Here is an 18,037-nt window from a genome sequence, read left to right on the forward strand (position 1 = left end):
TTAGATAGCAGCAAATCATCCACGGTTAGCGACTCTCTCCCGAGACAACTCTCAAACTCCGTCTCTTCGCTCCGGCGGAATCTCCGTTAGCCAGGACCGTGGCGTTAGCCTAGCTCCAGCTAGCCAACGTAGCCAAACGTGCCTCGTGCTTAGCCAAGCACAAAAGATACGGGAAGCCCGGCTCAAACGCTCCGAATGATTGCCGGGAAGTCCGCAGACGGGTGATATGTTGTTGCCGAACAACTTTGGTGACATAAGCAGTCCCGAAGTCCATGCTTCGTCTATGCCATTTTAGTAATCCTCCTTTTCTTCTCCTCTCTTCCTCGCGAGTCTCTTTCCCCCGGAAGTCATCTGCAAGTCATGACCTCTCGTGACGTAGCATACAAAACAAGTTACACTTCTTCTCTTTTAACAGACATTCACATTCCATGAAATTATGGTTTTTTAACGTAACTGATTTTTTTCACACACTATTTATGCATTTTAATACATTTATATCACATATCTATACCACTCTTAACCTCACCATGAACTGTTATTTTCTCTTCGACTTATTCTCATGAAAACAAAATAAATACCACTGATATTTATCAGAGTATTACACTCTCCCCCCACCAAAGAAAAGCATGCCCTCATGACTTTGTACCTTGAAAACATAAACCATTATGGCACAACAGGTGAGTAAAACACACAACTAAGCAAAGATGGGTGTGCCTATCCATTTATAAAAACAAGAGACATATTTCACTGTTGTGGCGGCTACCACACTGGGATGACCTGGTTCATCATAAGTTAACCTCAAAGGAGCCCTCTTCAACCGCTGAGGTCTGGCCTTAATGTCAACATCAAGATTAGTCTCAGAGTTAAATTCAGTGTCCTCTTCTTGCAAGAGAATGTCTTCAGGCAGTACTTTGTCTTTCCCTGTCTCCTCAGGATTCTCGCAAGTATCAGGTGATTCGGCTTCGGTGATCTCAACAGACTCAGATTCATTTACACTGTCCGTCTCAGGTTCCTCTACACATTCCTGTGTTACTCCCAGCCCAACTGTTTTTGGTTGTTCAGCTACGTCGCTTAAGGAAATACCCAAATCCAGACTGAATGGTTCCAGAGTATCACTATCCATGTTGCACCTGAGAGGTTCAACAGTCAGATCACACCAAAGTCCAAAATCCTCATCTTCGGAGTCAGTGTACTCTTTCTCATCTTTATCACGGGGCGTGACTCCTTCCCTTTCAGAGTCTTTATCTGCCGTTCTCTGCGATAGTGTCTTTTCCTTTCCAGGCTTGTCTGTGCATTCTTTCTGTTTCCTCCGTCGCAAGACTCTCCTTGTAGGGGTGAGATCCGTATGGGATGCAGAGTCTAGACATATCCTCTCCCCAAGAGGCAGTAAGTGATTTCGATGGAGGATCTTGATTGGTCCATCACCATCTTCAGGTTTCAACCGGAACACTGGTAGGTTCGGCATCTTGCTTTCCACAACATATGGTTTTGACGCCCAGCGATCGGCCAGTTTATGCTTCCCCTGTAACCCGAGGTTTCGTAGCAAGACTCTGTCTCCAGGTAACAACTGTGCGAACCTGATTCTTTTGTCATACCGCTGCTTATTGTTCTCATTCTGTTTGGCCGCGACGGACTCTGCTAGTTCATAGGCAGCCTTTAACTCCTTCCTCAGGTCAGAAACGTACTTGAGGTAAGTTTTCTGTGGTGTGCCATCACAAGAAGTCTCGAAACACAAATCCACAGGTAACCTAGCTTCACGCCCAAACATAAGGAAATAAGGAGAGAAACCTGTAGCTTCATTTGGAGTGCAATTATAAGCATGAACCAAATGAACGACGTGCTGACTCCATTTTTTCTTTCTGTTCGGTTCCAGGGTCCCCAACATGTCCAACAACGTCCTATTAAATCTCTCGGGTTGAGGGTCTCCTTGAGGATGATAGGGCGTCGTTCTTGACTTTTCAACTCCAAGCGAACTCAACACTTCATGAACAAGACGACTTTCAAAATCTCTGCCCTGATCACTGTGCATCCTCCGTGGCAGTCCGTAATGAACGAAATACTTCTCCAGCAACACCTTTGCAACCGTAGAGGCTCTCTGGTCTCTTGTTGGAAAAGCTTGAGCATACCGAGTGTAGTGATCGGTAATGACCAGAACATTTTCTGTGCTGCTCGAATCAGGCTCTATGGACAAAAAGTCCATACAAACAAGGTCGAACGGTCCCTCACTTTGCAAATGCGACAAAGGTGCAGCTCTCTTGGGTAGAGTCTTTCTTTTTATACACCTCTCACAAGACTTGCAATACTCTTCAATCTCTGACTTCATCCGAGGCCAGTAGAACCGGTTTCTTACCAAGCCGTATGTCTTGTCGAGGCCCAAATGACCTGAGTCATCGTGCAGTGATTTCAGTACAGGGACTCTATACTTTTCTGGTAGTACCAACTGAGAACAGCGTGATTTTCCTGGAGGAGTTACAATGCGATACATCACTCCTTTCTGCATCTTTAACCTGTCCCACTCTCTCAACAGCAAAGAGCAAGTTGGTTGCTTGGTCTTGTCAACTTGGTTACTATTCCCATTACTCAGAGCTGTCCACACTTGTCCTATGCCGGGGTCTTCCCGTTGAGCGGTCGACAACTCAGCAAGACTCACAAAAGGCATATTCTTAACACTCAAAGAAGCCAGATTGCAATAAGCTTGTGGGATAGCTTGTGGAGAAGTGCCAAAAGAGTCAATGGCTCTTCCGGATCGTGGGTTTTTATGTTTCATCACCCCAGACATTTGACACAAGGCTCTCACTCCTGCTGCAGGAACGTCGTCCCACTCGGATTTGGATATCGACCCCGATTGTGGCCGGCGAGAGAGAGCGTCAGCGTCAATGTTTTGGACTCCTGCTCTGTACTTGAGACTAAAGTCATATGTAGACAGGGCAGCAAGCCAACGGTGACCCGTCGCGTCTAGCTTGGCAGACGTTAGCACATATGTCAGAGGGTTGTTGTCTGTCCTCACCTCGAACTTGGTCCCGTACAGATAGTCATGCAGTCTGTCCACTACCGCCCACTTCAGCGCCAAAAATTCCAATTTATGGGCTGGATAATTCTTTTCTGAAGGAGTCAAACTCCGACTGACGAAAGCCACAGGTCTCAATCCTTCACCTTGATCCTGGTACAGCACTCCTCCTAGCCCCTCCCGGCTAGCGTCTACATGTAGCACATAAGGTAGCTGAGGGTCGGCAAAGGCCAACACAGGAGCTTGGGTAAGTCGTCGCTTCAGCTCCTCAAAAGCTGCCTCACATTCTCCGCTCCAGCGACCACCAAAGGGCTCTGCGGGGTTAAGGTACAGACCATCCTGTCTGTCCTTTACTTTCTTCTTTGCAGTTGAAGGGTAACCAGACAACAGTTGGTTCAATGGGTGAGCTACCTTGGAGTAATCTTTCACGAAACGCCGGTAGTACCCACAGAATCCAAGAAACGACCGTAATGCAGTCACAGTGTTGGGTCTTGGCCATGCGGTTACAGCTTCAGTCTTCTTTGGATCAGTAGACACCCCATCTTGAGATATGATGTGCCCAACGTAAGTCACCGATGGCTGACAAAACTGACATTTATCCAGTGACAGCTTCAGTCCTTCGTCCTTTAGACGGTCAAGCACCTTCAGCAACCGAATCTCATGCTCCTCAAGCGTGGCTCCAAACACAATGAGATCGTCGAGATAGACCAACACCTCAAGCAAGTTCATGTCTCCAACAGTTTGTTCCATTACCCGCTGAAATGTAGCGGGAGCCCCTGTCACTCCCTGTGGCATTCTTTCAAATTGGAAGAATCCAGCCGGGCAAATGAAAGCTGTCTTTTCCTTGTCGGAGTCTGCCATGGGCACTTGATAGTATCCACTCCGAAGGTCAAGCACACTGAACCACTTGCTTCCACTGAGACATGCCAAAGCATCTTCAATTCTTGGCACCGTGTATTGGTCGGGAGTGGTGCGGCGGTTTAGGGTCCGAAAATCCACACACATCCTTATTTTCCCATTCTTCTTTCTCACGACCACAATGGGTGAGGCATAAGGACTGCGTGACTCTGTAATAACACCAGCAGTTTTTAGCTGCGCTAGATGCTGTCTCAATGCCTCTACGTCAGCAGGTGGCAACCGACGAGACCTCTCCCGAAATGGTTTGTCCTCTGTGGTTTTGATAGTGTGCTGGGTGCTCTTACTGCATCCGACATCAAACTCATGCAGAGAGAAAACTTCACTCCGCTCCATCATTTCTGTCACCAACCTTTCCTTCCACTCCTTAGGAACTGGTGAGTCTCCAAAGTTGAAAGAAAAGGGGCTCAGCTTCCCAGCGAACTCAACTTCAGACTCTTCTCTCCCAGGTAGAGATGACACAACGTCGACTGGAAACAGATGAGCTATTGGTGTCCCTCTGGTCAAGGTAATTTCCCGTGCTGACATGTTTCTAACTAGAACAGTAATTCTTTTGGCCGTCACACCAGTGGAGGTCTGCAACTCTGGTCTCACCAGGAGTCCATCGGGAAACCGTGACTCATTCGCAGGGTCATCAGGTGAGTCTACAAGGATTGTCTGAGTGCCCAGCACTCCATGAAACTTTGGTGCCCCAGCCACTTGGGCGACTCCCCCAGGCCGTATGGTGACAGGTTTGGCTTGGGTGAACCACACCGTTCCCCTCTGGTTACTGTCAGCATCAGGTGGTAACACTGAGATCTCACTGAAAACTTTTCTGAAGACTGGGTGAATGTGCATGGATCTCACAAAGTTTTCTCCTCCCTTTTCCCTGCAGTGGCTAAGCAATCGCCTCACAGTGGGTGTGTTGGTGCCAACAAGCAGGGAAACTTCACCTCTCGCAACTGGGTCGGGACATACCAACACAAGTGCATCAATGGTCTCACTCACACCTACATCTGCTTCCAAAAACTCCAGCCTAAGTGACAAATAGCCATCATAAGGGTACTCGGCGGAACTGAGACCCCATATCGCCAACGTGTCGATAGACGTCAATGGCAGGTGTGTCAAATATCTGTCGTAGAAGGATCTGTACAGCAGGGTTACTTGAGAACCAGAATCGAGTATGGCTTTAGAGTAGATGCCTTCAATCTGTACCGACACTACAGAGCTAGGGCCCACTAAGCCTGCAGGTACAGTGTCTTTCACTTTTCCCTCTAAGGTGCTGCACTTGGTGGAACGTTTTACAACCACCGGGATGCCAGGCCGTTCCTCTACTGGACCCCGCGGTAGTTTCCCGATTTCTTTGTCAGTTTAATGAGGCGCTTGTTGACTTTGAGTAGGTTTTCTTCACCTTCACATTCTCTCTTAAAATGTCCATCCTCCCCACATCTGTAGCAAAATATTCCAGGTTTATCCTCTTGATAGCCAGACCTTTGTGGGGTAGCATTTCTTTTATAAGGTGGCTTGGCAGGGACTTTTGGTTGTGAAATCTGGGTGTCTGGATGTGATGCAACCGTAGCAGCTTTAAGACTAAGCATCTCAGCTTTCATGACACTTAACTCTTTTTTCAGCTTTGCCACTTCAGGATCAACTTCTTGTTCAGGTGCCGACTTAGAAATAGGAGTTACAGACTGTGACATTACTGGGTTCTTACTATCGTTTCTGCTTTGGAGCATGTCCTCTTCCTCCCTTACTTCTTTTAGCAACTCACTGAAAGAAGGGGGTTCTCGCAGCTTGTGAGTCATACGAAGACGAAGTGCAATCATGTCTTGTTGCAGTGCTCCCCTCACAACCTGCTCCATCCGTAATCGATTCATGTCAGACAGTGCCACGCCTCCTTTTCTGAAAATACAGTGCAGCAGTTTATCCAACCTCAACAAGTAAGTAGACAACTTTTCGCCCACATTTTGGTAGGTATGTCTGAACTTCACCAGAAGATCGGACGCACTCTCAGTTGTTCCAAAAGCCGTCTCCAAAACCTGCATGTAGTCATATGAAGTTGCAGTGGGCTGCTGGACTCTCAAGAACCTTACAATGTCTGCAGCGGGACCTTTCAGACTTTCCACTATTCGCTGTTTCTTTATGTTGTCACTGCACTGCCACTCATCTAGCAGATGTGTTGTCTGTTCTGCCCAGGCATCATACTCTTCCTCCCCATTGGGCGTAGGTTTCACACCAGAGAACATGCGCAGCTTACGATAGCTCTGAGAATCAACAGATGTGGTGTTACATTTATCCACTAAGGAACTGATAGCATGTATCAAAGCCGTGTTCACATCAAGGGGTGAAGGCTGAAGTAAGCCACCAATGTCAGTAAGAGTTTTACCTTCCGCATTCAGGAATGACATTAGCTTAGATTGAAACTCATCATTTTCTGCAGGAGCAGTGAGCACATGAGCTGGCCATGGACCCGCCTCCCCAGGAAGTCCAACAACATCCGGTACGGTTTGATTTTTTAAGTCAGTTGAAGTCTTGATCAGTACCAACTGTGTCTTAGAAGCTACATCAAGACAACGGTCAACTATCTCGGATTTTCCAAATACTTTGACCTGGCTCAAGGCCGATAGCAGAACTGCATCTGTGACATCGGGGTCCACATCACTCAAAACAACTGCATGTCCATAAGCTAACTGCTTCCTTTTGCACCAAGCTTCAATTTCAACTGCTTCCATTTTTCTTTTTTTCTTTTTTTTTTTTTAGCTCAAACAGTAAGAGATCTCACAATAAATGTAACCACACTTGACAATAAAAATAATTTCCTTAGCAATCTCAAAAAAAATTAGTTCCCTCTCTTTGGTGAATGACGGAAAACCAGGTCAGTCATAACAAAATTACATACATCCCGGACGAGCCCCCAAAAATGTAACACTTTTACCACCGGCTCGTGTGACAAGACTCCCCCCTTATGCCCTCGGGTGCAGTCTTGACTCTACTTAAACATTCTGTGATAAAAGATACATCTCGAAAAATAAATATCAGTCTAAGGTTCATATGATTCTCGTGTCTACACAGACAAGCGGAGGCTAAGGAAATACACTTAACCGATTAAGGCTAATACATGTGAATACTCAAATGATAAGACACCATGCAATAAACCCAACACAGGATCTCAGGGTTAGAAAATGTATTAAACAATTGCAGGAAATTCACATCCAACCCTTTTTTTTCTTCATGAAAAAAACACATATACAAAACATACAATAAACCCCCGGGGGATAGATTTTAGTATTTTTTCCCTTAACCTGTCCAATGTTATTCTTTCCCCAGAGTGCACTCTTAGTTTATTTTTGTTGTTGGCGCGCTTTAGTTGGAGCTCTTAATAATAACAACAATACCTCCGAGTATCCGTGATGTCTCCACCTCCTCCGATGAATAACTCGCTCGTTGTGGTAGCAACCGTCTCCACTCGCGGCAGCGAGCAACGAATCTCCGGTTCCTTAGATAGCAGCAAATCATCCACGGTTAGCGACTCTCTCCCGAGACAACTCTCAAACTCCGTCTCTTCGCTCCGGCGGAATCTCCGTTAGCCAGGACCGTGGCGTTAGCCTAGCTCCAGCTAGCCAACGTAGCCAAACGTGCCTCGTGCTTAGCCAAGCACAAAAGATACGGGAAGCCCGGCTCAAACGCTCCGAATGATTGCCGGGAAGTCCGCAGACGGGTGATATGTTGTTGCCGAACAACTTTGGTGACATAAGCAGTCCCGAAGTCCATGCTTCGTCTATGCCATTTTAGTAATCCTCCTTTTCTTCTCCTCTCTTCCTCGCGAGTCTCTTTCCCCCGGAAGTCATCTGCAAGTCATGACCTCTCGTGACGTAGCATACAAAACAAGTTACACTTCTTCTCTTTTAACAGACATTCACATTCCATGAAATTATGGTTTTTTAACGTAACTGATTTTTTTCACACACTATTTATGCATTTTAATACATTTATATCACATATCTATACCACTCTTAACCTCACCATGAACTGTTATTTTCTCTTCGACTTATTCTCATGAAAACAAAATAAATACCACTGATATTTATCAGAGTATTACATATATTAGCAATTTAAATAACCTCCAGCTGAAACATTAAAATGAAATATGCATTAATGTTTCAATAATTATGATCCAATGATTCAAGCAGCATAATGTGTTCTTTTGACATTGTAGGATTGTGATTTTAATTAGGTAAAGGGTCTTAATAGTTCCTTTACCACTTAGCAAAACAGTTATTTAATATGAAACAATTTTCTTTTCCTACGTAGTCCCATTTTACACATAATGCTTTTTATAACAGGGTTCAGGGTTGCACACAAGCATGAAAAATCATGCTATATCTGTTTCTAAGCTGTATTTCTGCTATTTCTGGTCAACCATTATGATTTCCTCTGGCCTCCACTGCCTTGTTCTGGTTACCCGATTTGTGTTACCAATACACTGTTTAAAAAAAGCAAAACAAAACAAACAAAACAGCTCCATACTTCCTCTTCACTGGTGAAATCAAAGGCTGTCTAATATCACACATTTACTGTTACAGTATTTTCCAGAAGAGAACTGAAAGATTCATATAAAGTATTCATGATTCTTTGAGTCATCTGAAGCCAAACCACATAGTAGTATCCAATGGGAATAGAGTTAATCGAAAAGCCCTACATGACAACTCCTTTAATTTAAAAATTTTCTTCAAGATAACTAGTGAAAAAACACCTTCATTTTTATTTTTCTGAGGATATAAGACAATCCAGCTGACTTTATTTACATTTTGGAAGAACATGTGACTGCAGCGAGAACAGTCCCAAAAACCACTGTTCTTCATTTTTACTTTTTAGGTACTTTGCTTTGGGCATTTCTCCTTTATTGGTTTTTCCCTCATATATTAAACCCAATTCACTTGCCATGTCGCTTGTGGTCTCGTTATTTCAGCCATGCGAGAAACCAAGGAGGCCTTGGAGAGCGTTAATGCATCTCTGGAGGTGCTTCAGGATGGAACAGGGAAACTGAGCCTAAACCTGGGCCAAGTCCGGACCAGCATCAACCACACCCTAAATGACACTGACTGCCATGATGAAGACTCGGATGCTACCACAGCCCAGCTATGCCGCAACATTCGCCAGTCGTTGTCCCAGCTGCAGATCAGCTCAAATTTCACACGGGTACAAAACTGTAACTGTGGTGCTCTTTTTGGCACGTGTTTGCAATAAAATTGTTCACACTTAAAAATCAGGCTTAAGTACTTTGGGCTAATGGATAAGTTCAACGTTTTCTGCGTCTGTCTTAAAGTAATCATCTACCTTTCTATATTGACCCTAAAGATTATGCATTATATTAAGCATTAGAAATAATTGTTTTGTCCCATTGTTTCTCATGCAGTGTGCTGCACAGTGAAATACAGCAATAGAAAGGTTTAGGTTATTTTTTTAAGGAGTTATTTGAACTAGTGAAAAAAATAGATTTCTGAACAGCAATCAGGAATTGTTACATTTTGATAATTTCTTATTGCAAATACTTATCAAAGCTGTGTTTTTCACTTGTTAGCTACCCGATGTGAATGCACAGCTGGAAAAGATGAACGATGTATTGAAAACAGACCTCAGCGCTGTCGTTCAGAGGGTGAGCATGAACCACATTAATTGGAGTTTTTTTGTCTTCCAGTCTATTTTCTGATGTATTTTGTCAGTTTTCTTGTTTAGTTGTTCATCTTTAGTTCCTGATTTTTTTTTTTCAAATCCAACCAAAACCACAAAATGGACAAAGAAACTTGGTGTTCCTTCTTGTTTTTCCTCCTTTCACAGGGCTTCTCCTCTTTGAATGACACGCCGCATATGGTGATTGAACAGACCAGAAGTGTTGTTGAGAGTAAGTGGCTTTTGAACCGATGTTTTTCTGAAATCAAACACAAAAGTTAATAACTCTTGATATATGTTATTACAATAAGTGCTTATATAAATGAATGGATTTTTGTGTTCTCCTTGCACTCTCTGCGTTTCTCTTTATGTTTATTTTGTTATGTACTGTAAGTTTGTTTCTTGTAGCAAGAATGGGGCCTTTTTGAATTGCACAGATTTCACTTTAAACATTTGTTGATATCGTAGTCTAATTCAATGTTAAATTTAAATCCGGGTTAATATTTTTCCTAAAATGGTAAAACTGATGAATTTATTTATTTTTCAAGTATCTTTACACTCTTCATTTTTTCTGTTTTGAAAAAATGATTTCTCTCAGGTGTAACAAATTTGGTGGATAGCATTGGCAATAACATCAGCAGCTTTTCCAAGGCATTCCCAGTGCAGAGCTGCCTGTCCAACTTCACCATCTTCATTAACCATGTGCACGCCAAGATTGAAGACTACTACCCAGAAATTGACAAAATGGACTTCTACAGGTATTCTTCTTCACTTCACAAAGCATATCTGTGTATTTATAAGTGCTTTGCATAAAAGGAAAACCTCTAAGGGTAAAAGTAAAAAAAAACATTTTTATTAAATAGAAACTATCATGTAAATGTGCTGAAACGAGGTAACTATATTAATGCAATATGCCTGATGTTTGACATTTATCTTGCTTTATGTTTTTTCTCTTTTCCTTTTTAGTAAGCTTTGTGTTCTATTTTCATTGTACCCATCCTAGTTTCTGTGCTTATGTGCTTTTTTGGCTGTATAAGCAAGTGGAGCAAAGCTCTCTTTCTCGAGGATGCTTTGACAGTTTGTTGATATAAACCACAGTGGGAACTGTGCTTATTTATATTTTGGTAAACCACCTTCTGTGAGATCTCTAATAGTTTGGCTTTGCCTGCTGCCTTCAGGTGGATTGGCTGCATTGCTCTTTGTTGCATGGTGGTCCTGGTCCTGGCCTTCAACTACCTGGGCCTGCTGTGCGGCACGCTGGGCTATGACAAACATGCCTCACCTACAACACGGGGCTGCATCTCCAATACGGGAGGAACGATGCTTATGGCGTAAGTCCAGTATGCAAAGTGTAAAAAGCTGCCACAACTCAGGTTTATGTTGCTATTTTACAAGTACAACTGTAGTATAACTGTACATGTTCTAGTAGTTTTTACAGTTATTAAAACTGTACTATGACAGACAGCTTGTTTCACTATAAAGCTACAGTTCACTGTGTTAGAATTGTACACATCAGCTGTACCACAGGGACTATTTGTTCTTCTCCACAGTGGAGTTGGATTTAGCTTTCTCTTCTCCTGGGTACTGATGGGAGTGGTGACCATCATTTTCCTGGCTGGAGGGAACATGGAGAAACTTGTGTGCGAACCATTCCACACCAAAGAGCTTTTCAAGGCAAGTCATGCAATGATAAGGGAGATAAAATGTAAACAGAGTGTTTTTTGATTGTGTAAAAGTGGATCCCACACATAAAGCATACAAAGGGCCCTGCTTTCAAAGATTAATATATATTATTAAATAAAAGTCCTACTTGAAGAGTAAAAGAAACATTCTATATATTTTTCTTTGAAAACTGACTGTAATTCATAGAAAAATCCAACGTGTGTATCTGTGTGTGATACAACTAAAAATGTAAATAGTGAACAAAGTGACAGTCTCACTTTAGCTTCATACATTCAGAAGTGAATATTTTCAGACACAGCACACTGTGATCTCTCTTCATTACCCACTGTGGTGAAGCTGAGGCCGGCATGTGCTTCGTCATAGTGTTTAGTTTTTGTTTTGGTGGTTGTGACATTTGGTGTAGATTAATCTGTTTTAGCTTTACTGGGCAGTCCTCTCAAAAACGTGTCCATGCATTGTTAGCAGTGCAGAACCAATGTGTCATTTTCATTCAGCTTCACTCCACCCCGAGTTATAATTCTGAGATCCCACAGTCTGGGAACCACTGGCACAGATAATTGTTAGTATAAGCACACTACATAAAACTTGGTGTCCCTTAGGTGGGCTCATTGGAATAGCATTTGCTACCAGTTGTCAAGGGCAAGCTGTTATGTGCGTTAAGTCTGAATGCATCTGCACTCAACCCATCCATAATTCAGAAGATCTAATTTTGCCTCAAGTTTAAAAAACAAATAAAGAAATGGGCAAAAAAAGGCTGAAATATTCTGCCATTTTTCTTAATTTATGGTGCATCGGCACTCATGAAAGAGAACGAAGTTTGTCAGATTTGGAGCGGGGTCTCTTAAGTAATTTATAGAAGTTTCTGCAAATGAAATTCATTTTCAGCATTTTCTTCTGTGCCTCCATGATTGCTCTTCTCGACTTTCTTGCCGCCTCAGTGAGGACGAACTGCATCGTGGATGATGATGTGCATTTGTTTCTAATTTGAATTTACAATAATGAATTTACTGATGGATTCATTTTGCTTCTCCATAGGAATTATTGATTATACATCCTGTTTCCTGCTCTCTAATTCACCAGGTTGTGGATACTCCATATATGATCAACCCAGAGTGGAAGAACTTCATCCCTGGCTACATGTACAACGACTCTGAGCTGAAGTTGACAACAGAGAGCTTATACAGGCAAAGAAAATGATTTTTTGTGTATTTAGATGACACTGTCATGCCATTATTCTCACACCCTTCTCCACCTGTCTTCTCTATATTTCATGCATACACTAGTTTACAACAATATGAATGATTTTTTTTCAGCAAGACAACCCATTTATCTAAGTATAGTCTGCAAAATTAATCGATGATGCTGTTTTTCATTTGGCTTAGGGTCAGACATCAAGCATGTGACTGAGTATCTTGTTTCCATTGATGGAAATGCAAATGAGAAAGAAGGAGAGGGTTACTATTAACCTGGCTTTGCTAATTAGGATCGTTTTTTTCTACGCTGTCTGCACTGCTTTTCTGCAGCCCCTTTCTTAGTGATTACACGAGCTTTCATCATCTTCCTGCAGTGTGATGCTGCACATTCTCAGTATACTGGGATGGCAGATTCATCGTCACCATTTTCAAACAGAATGTGTTTTCAAGTTTTCACACTTTATAAAGCAAGTCTAAGATATGTGGCTACCTAAATGCTTTCAAGGCATTTTTAGCTTTAATATATTTGCAAACATTTTAAGCTTTTCGTGAATAATACACTGTCTCTCATAAATGGACATATTAGTCATGTACTTCCAGTCAGTTTCACTTGGTGGCAGCAAATATTTTTACTATGACAGAAAGTTACATATTGATATTTCTCTTTCTCTCTCTCTTTCTTTTATTTCCCCTTTCTGATATTTCTGTGTGTATTTGTTTTCGTGTACTTGTCTTCATTAGTACTTGCAAAAAGAACCAAGGCATCTACTCTGCCATGCATCTGGACAAAGTCTTCAATATTTCCTCTTACCTGAACACCACAGTGGTTAGTAACCTTTACGTACTCTGTTGTAGTTATTATTATGATAGGATGCTGTCTTATAATAGCTGAGCAACTAAAATAGCTACTTTTTTTCTCCTAAAGTGTTATACACTTTACATTACTAGTTCATATAAAGATACATGATATTAACCTTTAATAGGACAAATTTTAATCAGCTGAAAAAGAATAACTCTGATGTTGCTCACATATTAGGGTAAAGTCAGGGTAATCTTTGTCCACGTGTAACATTTTCTCTCTTCCCTCCCACTCGCAAAACATGATAAAACAGCTGGATTAAAAACGACTCTACAGGAAATAAGGTCCCAGACATCTGCAGTCAAGGCTGCATGCAGTACTTCATTTGCATTACCTTATAAGTTCTTAGGTCCCAAACTAAAAGGGATGCTGACAGCTGATAATTTCAGCATGCTTTAGCCCTTAAGTCAGTGTATGCCTGTGTGACATTATATTGATTTAAGCCAGCCACTTCTACATTCAGCACTTTCCTGACACTTGGCACAATTGCCTTGACTCATTGTCACCAACAGATGATATGTTCCATGCGGCTTCTGGATATTGTTCATTTTTCTTCATTAAAGCCTGAAAAACTTTCTAAAAGTCTGACACTTTTTATTCTGTTAATTTACCAATCATACAAGCTATAAGCAGCAAATCTAAAAAGCCCCCCCCCCCTATTGTGAATATACATCTATTCTAAGGAGAGCTTCCCTCATTTAAGCTAACATGCTTGTTATCACCATAGTAACTCTAATTTATCTCACTGTATAAATGCACAGCAGTTTCTCACATGGCTCTAGGTTGTATGCAGCATGGGTGCTAACTTTAACACCAAATGGTGACATGAAATATTATATTATATAGTCTATGATATATACCTTTGAATTGATCATAAGTATTCACATTTCAAAATTCATTACAAAAAAAAGTTTTAAAAAAATTAATATTTTCAGGCAGTAAATGGGGGTGTCATTGGTGTATGTGGATTCAGTGTATGGAGTGTTGCACAGCTCATCTCTTTGTAGAATTTTCTATATTAAATAAAAGTTGTGCAACCCATCACATGCAGGACATTTCTAGTGTTATTGGAAACACATAAACATACAACCATGTCATCTGAGAACAGCTTTTATTGTCAGTATTTTTGGTCTGGTTGTCTTTAAAGTGCCACAAAACAACAACTTCTTTTTTGGTTGTGAAATTACATATTTCTATTCACGACATCCTTCACGAAAATCACACTTGCCAAGATATGTCTCGGTACGGCTATGGCTTTGCTTTTTGGGACAACAGTCCTTAAAGCATACAGTCCAGTGCAAGCAAAAGTACACTTACTATTTAATGTTAAATGAAAGGATTATGTAGAGAAATGTATGACTGGGGACTGTAAAACAAAAAAAATCAAGAGAAAACATCATTGGTATATGTAGACTTCCATCCAAACCACATCTTTAAGATTTTGGGTCGCTCGTGTGCCAACATTTGTTTTGTGTTTTTGGAAGCCTTTCATTATTTTCATGTCTATACAGTCACAATACTGGAAATTTACTCAAAGTCCTAAGATTACCAGATTGTCTTTTTTTCTGATGTTATGTCAAGAAAATTGGAACATACACATAAAATATGCATGAATAACATTTAATATATACATTCTAGAACAACTAAACAAAAAAGTATTTTATATCTTTGTGTTAACAGTTCACAAAGGATGTGGTCAGTCAGCTGGACAGTCTTAAGATCGACTTGAGAGGCATAATCCTGTTGGAGGCAGAGGGAAGGCAGAACCTCCTGGATTTCTCTGAAGCAGGGCTGTCAGAGATCAACTACGCCGACTACCTGGAGGAGGTGACGCATCAGCACAAGCATACTGGAATGAGCAAACACATCAGCGGGAAAGAAAAAAATGTGCAACACAAATAAATCCCTTAAAATATGCATGAATGAAGGGGGAAGGACATAATTGGATAATCAGGCACACAAAACCACGCAGGAAGTAGTGTGGTTTTGTGTGCCTGCAAGGGACAGGCCAGCATACACAACAAAGACAAGAAGCAATACACAGAAGGAGACACACACAATATTTGTGTAAAACAGCTACACAACCAAGGTATTTCTTTGTGATTACTAGACTGAATTGTTCTGTAGATGCACCGGTTTATCTGAGAAAGCACAATCCAAGTAGAAAGAGTGGGGAGTCAAATAATAATGAATTGTTATAAATTCTTACATAATTACACACAAACATATTTCAGCTGTGCTTTAATGGTGTGCTACCAGAAATAGCTCACTTCTGTGGGCGCAGTCTAAGAGGCACCTCCACTGCTGTCAGTTAACATACAACAGGCAGCCATGCTTCGCCTGATAAGAGCTTCAGGGTGATACAGAACAGTGGGTTTCGTCGAGGACCACTGCAGCTCAATTATCCAAAGGTGATCCTGCCAAGGCAAAGAGGATGTAGGAACAGGCAGGGACTTGGCATTTCATGTCTTGTCTAACACAACCCGTCAGGTTCCCTTAGAATTATTTCCCCAGAGTGACTGAAAATAAAATAAAAAAAGCTTTAAAGACTGACTGATACTCAACGCACACACCCTGCAAAAGTCAAGCTGACACATTTTTATGTGCAGCATGTCTCTCTGCTGTCTGTTGGAAATAATATAAGTGACAAAAAGTTATATTAAATAGCTTTCTAGCGGTCTAATTGACTGGAATCTGTGCAGTTGAAAAGCTGCTACAGAAGAAACTACAGGATGAAGGTGAAAATGTAGCTAAAAGAAAAGGAGTGGACAAAAAAACATCTTTAATTTAACTTTGCTACTATAAAGGAAAACAACCTTACTTTTTATATTTTGTTCTCTTTTACTTTGATGTCTTTAGGTGAATAAGGGGGTCACTGTAGTGGATCTACTCTCATTTGCCAGAGAACTGGAGGCCCAGACAGACCTGATGGTAAGAATCTGACTTTTATACAAGCACCCAGTAGTGGTTGTATAAAGTGTTTTCTTTTGTGTGCACACTGATTTAATTTGCTTATGTACTTACAATGCCACAGGAGCACTTGATGGCAAAAAATGAAAAGAAAATACGTGTGTTCTTGCTCTCTAAGCTCTCTTTCAACGGCTCTGCCTGAACAAATAAAAGCTCTCAATGATGTGTGACTGCCGTCCATTGCATTTAGGGCAGCACAACATGCTCATTCACTTTCAATTTCTAAGTCCATTAGGGTCCTGTAGAAAGATGGAGTTTGTAGTTAGTTGATTTTAGAGAAAGGGGCTTTTAAAGAGATTTTAATCTAAAGGTCCCATAAGTTTGTTGTCCTGAAGTAAACCCAGCTGTTCCGTAAATTCAATAATTTGATTCCTCTCCTGGATGAAAGGGATAAAGAACTATATTCTAATGTACTGTTATATAAAAGGCAAGGAAAAAATTAAGAATGTATAATATATGTGCTTCAATTCCATCTAAGCCTTTGATATATTTATCTTAATATATTTCAAGATTGTGTGGTTGTTTGTGCGTTTCAGCCCAAAAGTAATCTACAGTCTGCTCTGAAAGGCCACGTTAGCACTCTGCGGCAGATCCACAGGCAACAGATCGTCCCAATGGAGCAATCCATGGTAATGCCCTACTGTGTTTCTCTGTTTACTATTGAGATAGCTATTTCTGTTTTCTGCTTAGATTCATTTAGTTATTCTCTTTGAGGAAAGATTCGTCCTACATCATTTCAAAACTATGTGCCAGTGGTTGCTGATTTAATTTGCATTAATTTGGTGTATTCAGTTGTCATGGTTGTTTGTCTGCCCCTCCCTTCAGACAGGAATTGATATGACTTTCAGGTGAATTATAGAAGTGATAAAAGTATGTATTAGATGCATTTATTGGTGTGTGTTTATTTAAGTTAGTTTTAGTCAGTAAGTATTACAAGCTAATCTTCATTTTAACTAAACAGTGGCCAAACTTTAAAAAAATGAAGAAAAATGAATTAATTAAGAGGATGGGGAAAGAAGCGGAATAAGATATAAGATATTTACTTGACAAAAAATAGGGTGTCATTATGGTGGCAGCATCCTATATATATATTGTTTGCTATGTATATATTGTATGATCGTAAACAAAAAATTCAGTTCTCTTAAGCTCTAAAGAATATTTAAAATCTTTCGGTCCACTGTCTTTACTTTTCCCACCTCAGTGGGTAGTTGATTTTAGGCTTTTTAAACCTGAGGCCCTACTTGCACAGGCCTATACTGTGTACTGGTTGGTAACTACTGGTCGGTAAGAAAAAATGTGCATTCCCCAGCAAGTTGGTGAATTGTTGCTGGAGTTTGCTGGCAGTCGCTTGGTGAAATGGGTCACGTCATCATTTGCTTTCAAAGTATATGTCGTGCCTTTTGAAACATTTTGGTTTCCAAGATAGGCAGACAGTCTCCATTTCCAATTTGTGACACACTTTTTCAAGTGTCATTACCTTTTAGTGGTTAGCCTCATGAGTGTCTGCGGACCATTTAGTGTCATCCATGCAAAGTACCATGGACTGCTAGTGATATAACCTATCACAACACTGAGGTAGAGCAGGTCATCTACTGATCAGAAGGTTAATGGTTCGATCCCTGGCTCCTCCAGTCTGTATGCCAAGTATTCTTGGATAAGATACTAACCCCAAATTGCTCTCCGATATGTTCGCACTAAGAAACTTAGAAGACGGTGCTTGTGTGATTGGGTGAATGCACCATGTTGAATAGAGCGCTTTGA

At 41.2% G+C, this 18,037-nt stretch overlaps 1 protein-coding gene across 28 annotated transcripts in view; it reads left to right on the forward strand.

Annotated features, from left to right (window-relative positions):
• Positions 1–18,037, forward strand: part of prom1a (prominin 1a) — a 93,820-nt gene that overhangs the window by 62,971 nt on the left and 12,812 nt on the right. For all 28 annotated transcript variants that reach the window (XM_085284705.1, XM_085284695.1, XM_085284743.1 and 25 more), the window contains 11 exons: positions 8,871–9,100; positions 9,483–9,557; positions 9,740–9,803; positions 10,170–10,329; positions 10,750–10,902; positions 11,122–11,245; positions 12,335–12,438; positions 13,189–13,273; positions 14,987–15,133; positions 16,166–16,237; positions 16,813–16,905. In XM_085284705.1, coding sequence (XP_085140831.1) covers positions 8,871–9,100; positions 9,483–9,557; positions 9,740–9,803; positions 10,170–10,329; positions 10,750–10,902; positions 11,122–11,245; positions 12,335–12,438; positions 13,189–13,273; positions 14,987–15,133; positions 16,166–16,237; positions 16,813–16,905 — 1,307 coding nt within the window. The remainder of the gene's footprint in view (positions 1–8,870; positions 9,101–9,482; positions 9,558–9,739; positions 9,804–10,169; positions 10,330–10,749; positions 10,903–11,121; positions 11,246–12,334; positions 12,439–13,188; positions 13,274–14,986; positions 15,134–16,165; positions 16,238–16,812; positions 16,906–18,037) is intronic.

This window comes from Mchenga conophoros, linkage group LG2 (assembly GCF_057382185.1).
Source record: "Mchenga conophoros isolate Kocher_MC1m ecotype Shallow Benthic linkage group LG2, M_conophoros_male_GT1.1, whole genome shotgun sequence".
Taxonomy (NCBI): Eukaryota; Metazoa; Chordata; class Actinopteri; order Cichliformes; family Cichlidae; genus Mchenga; species Mchenga conophoros.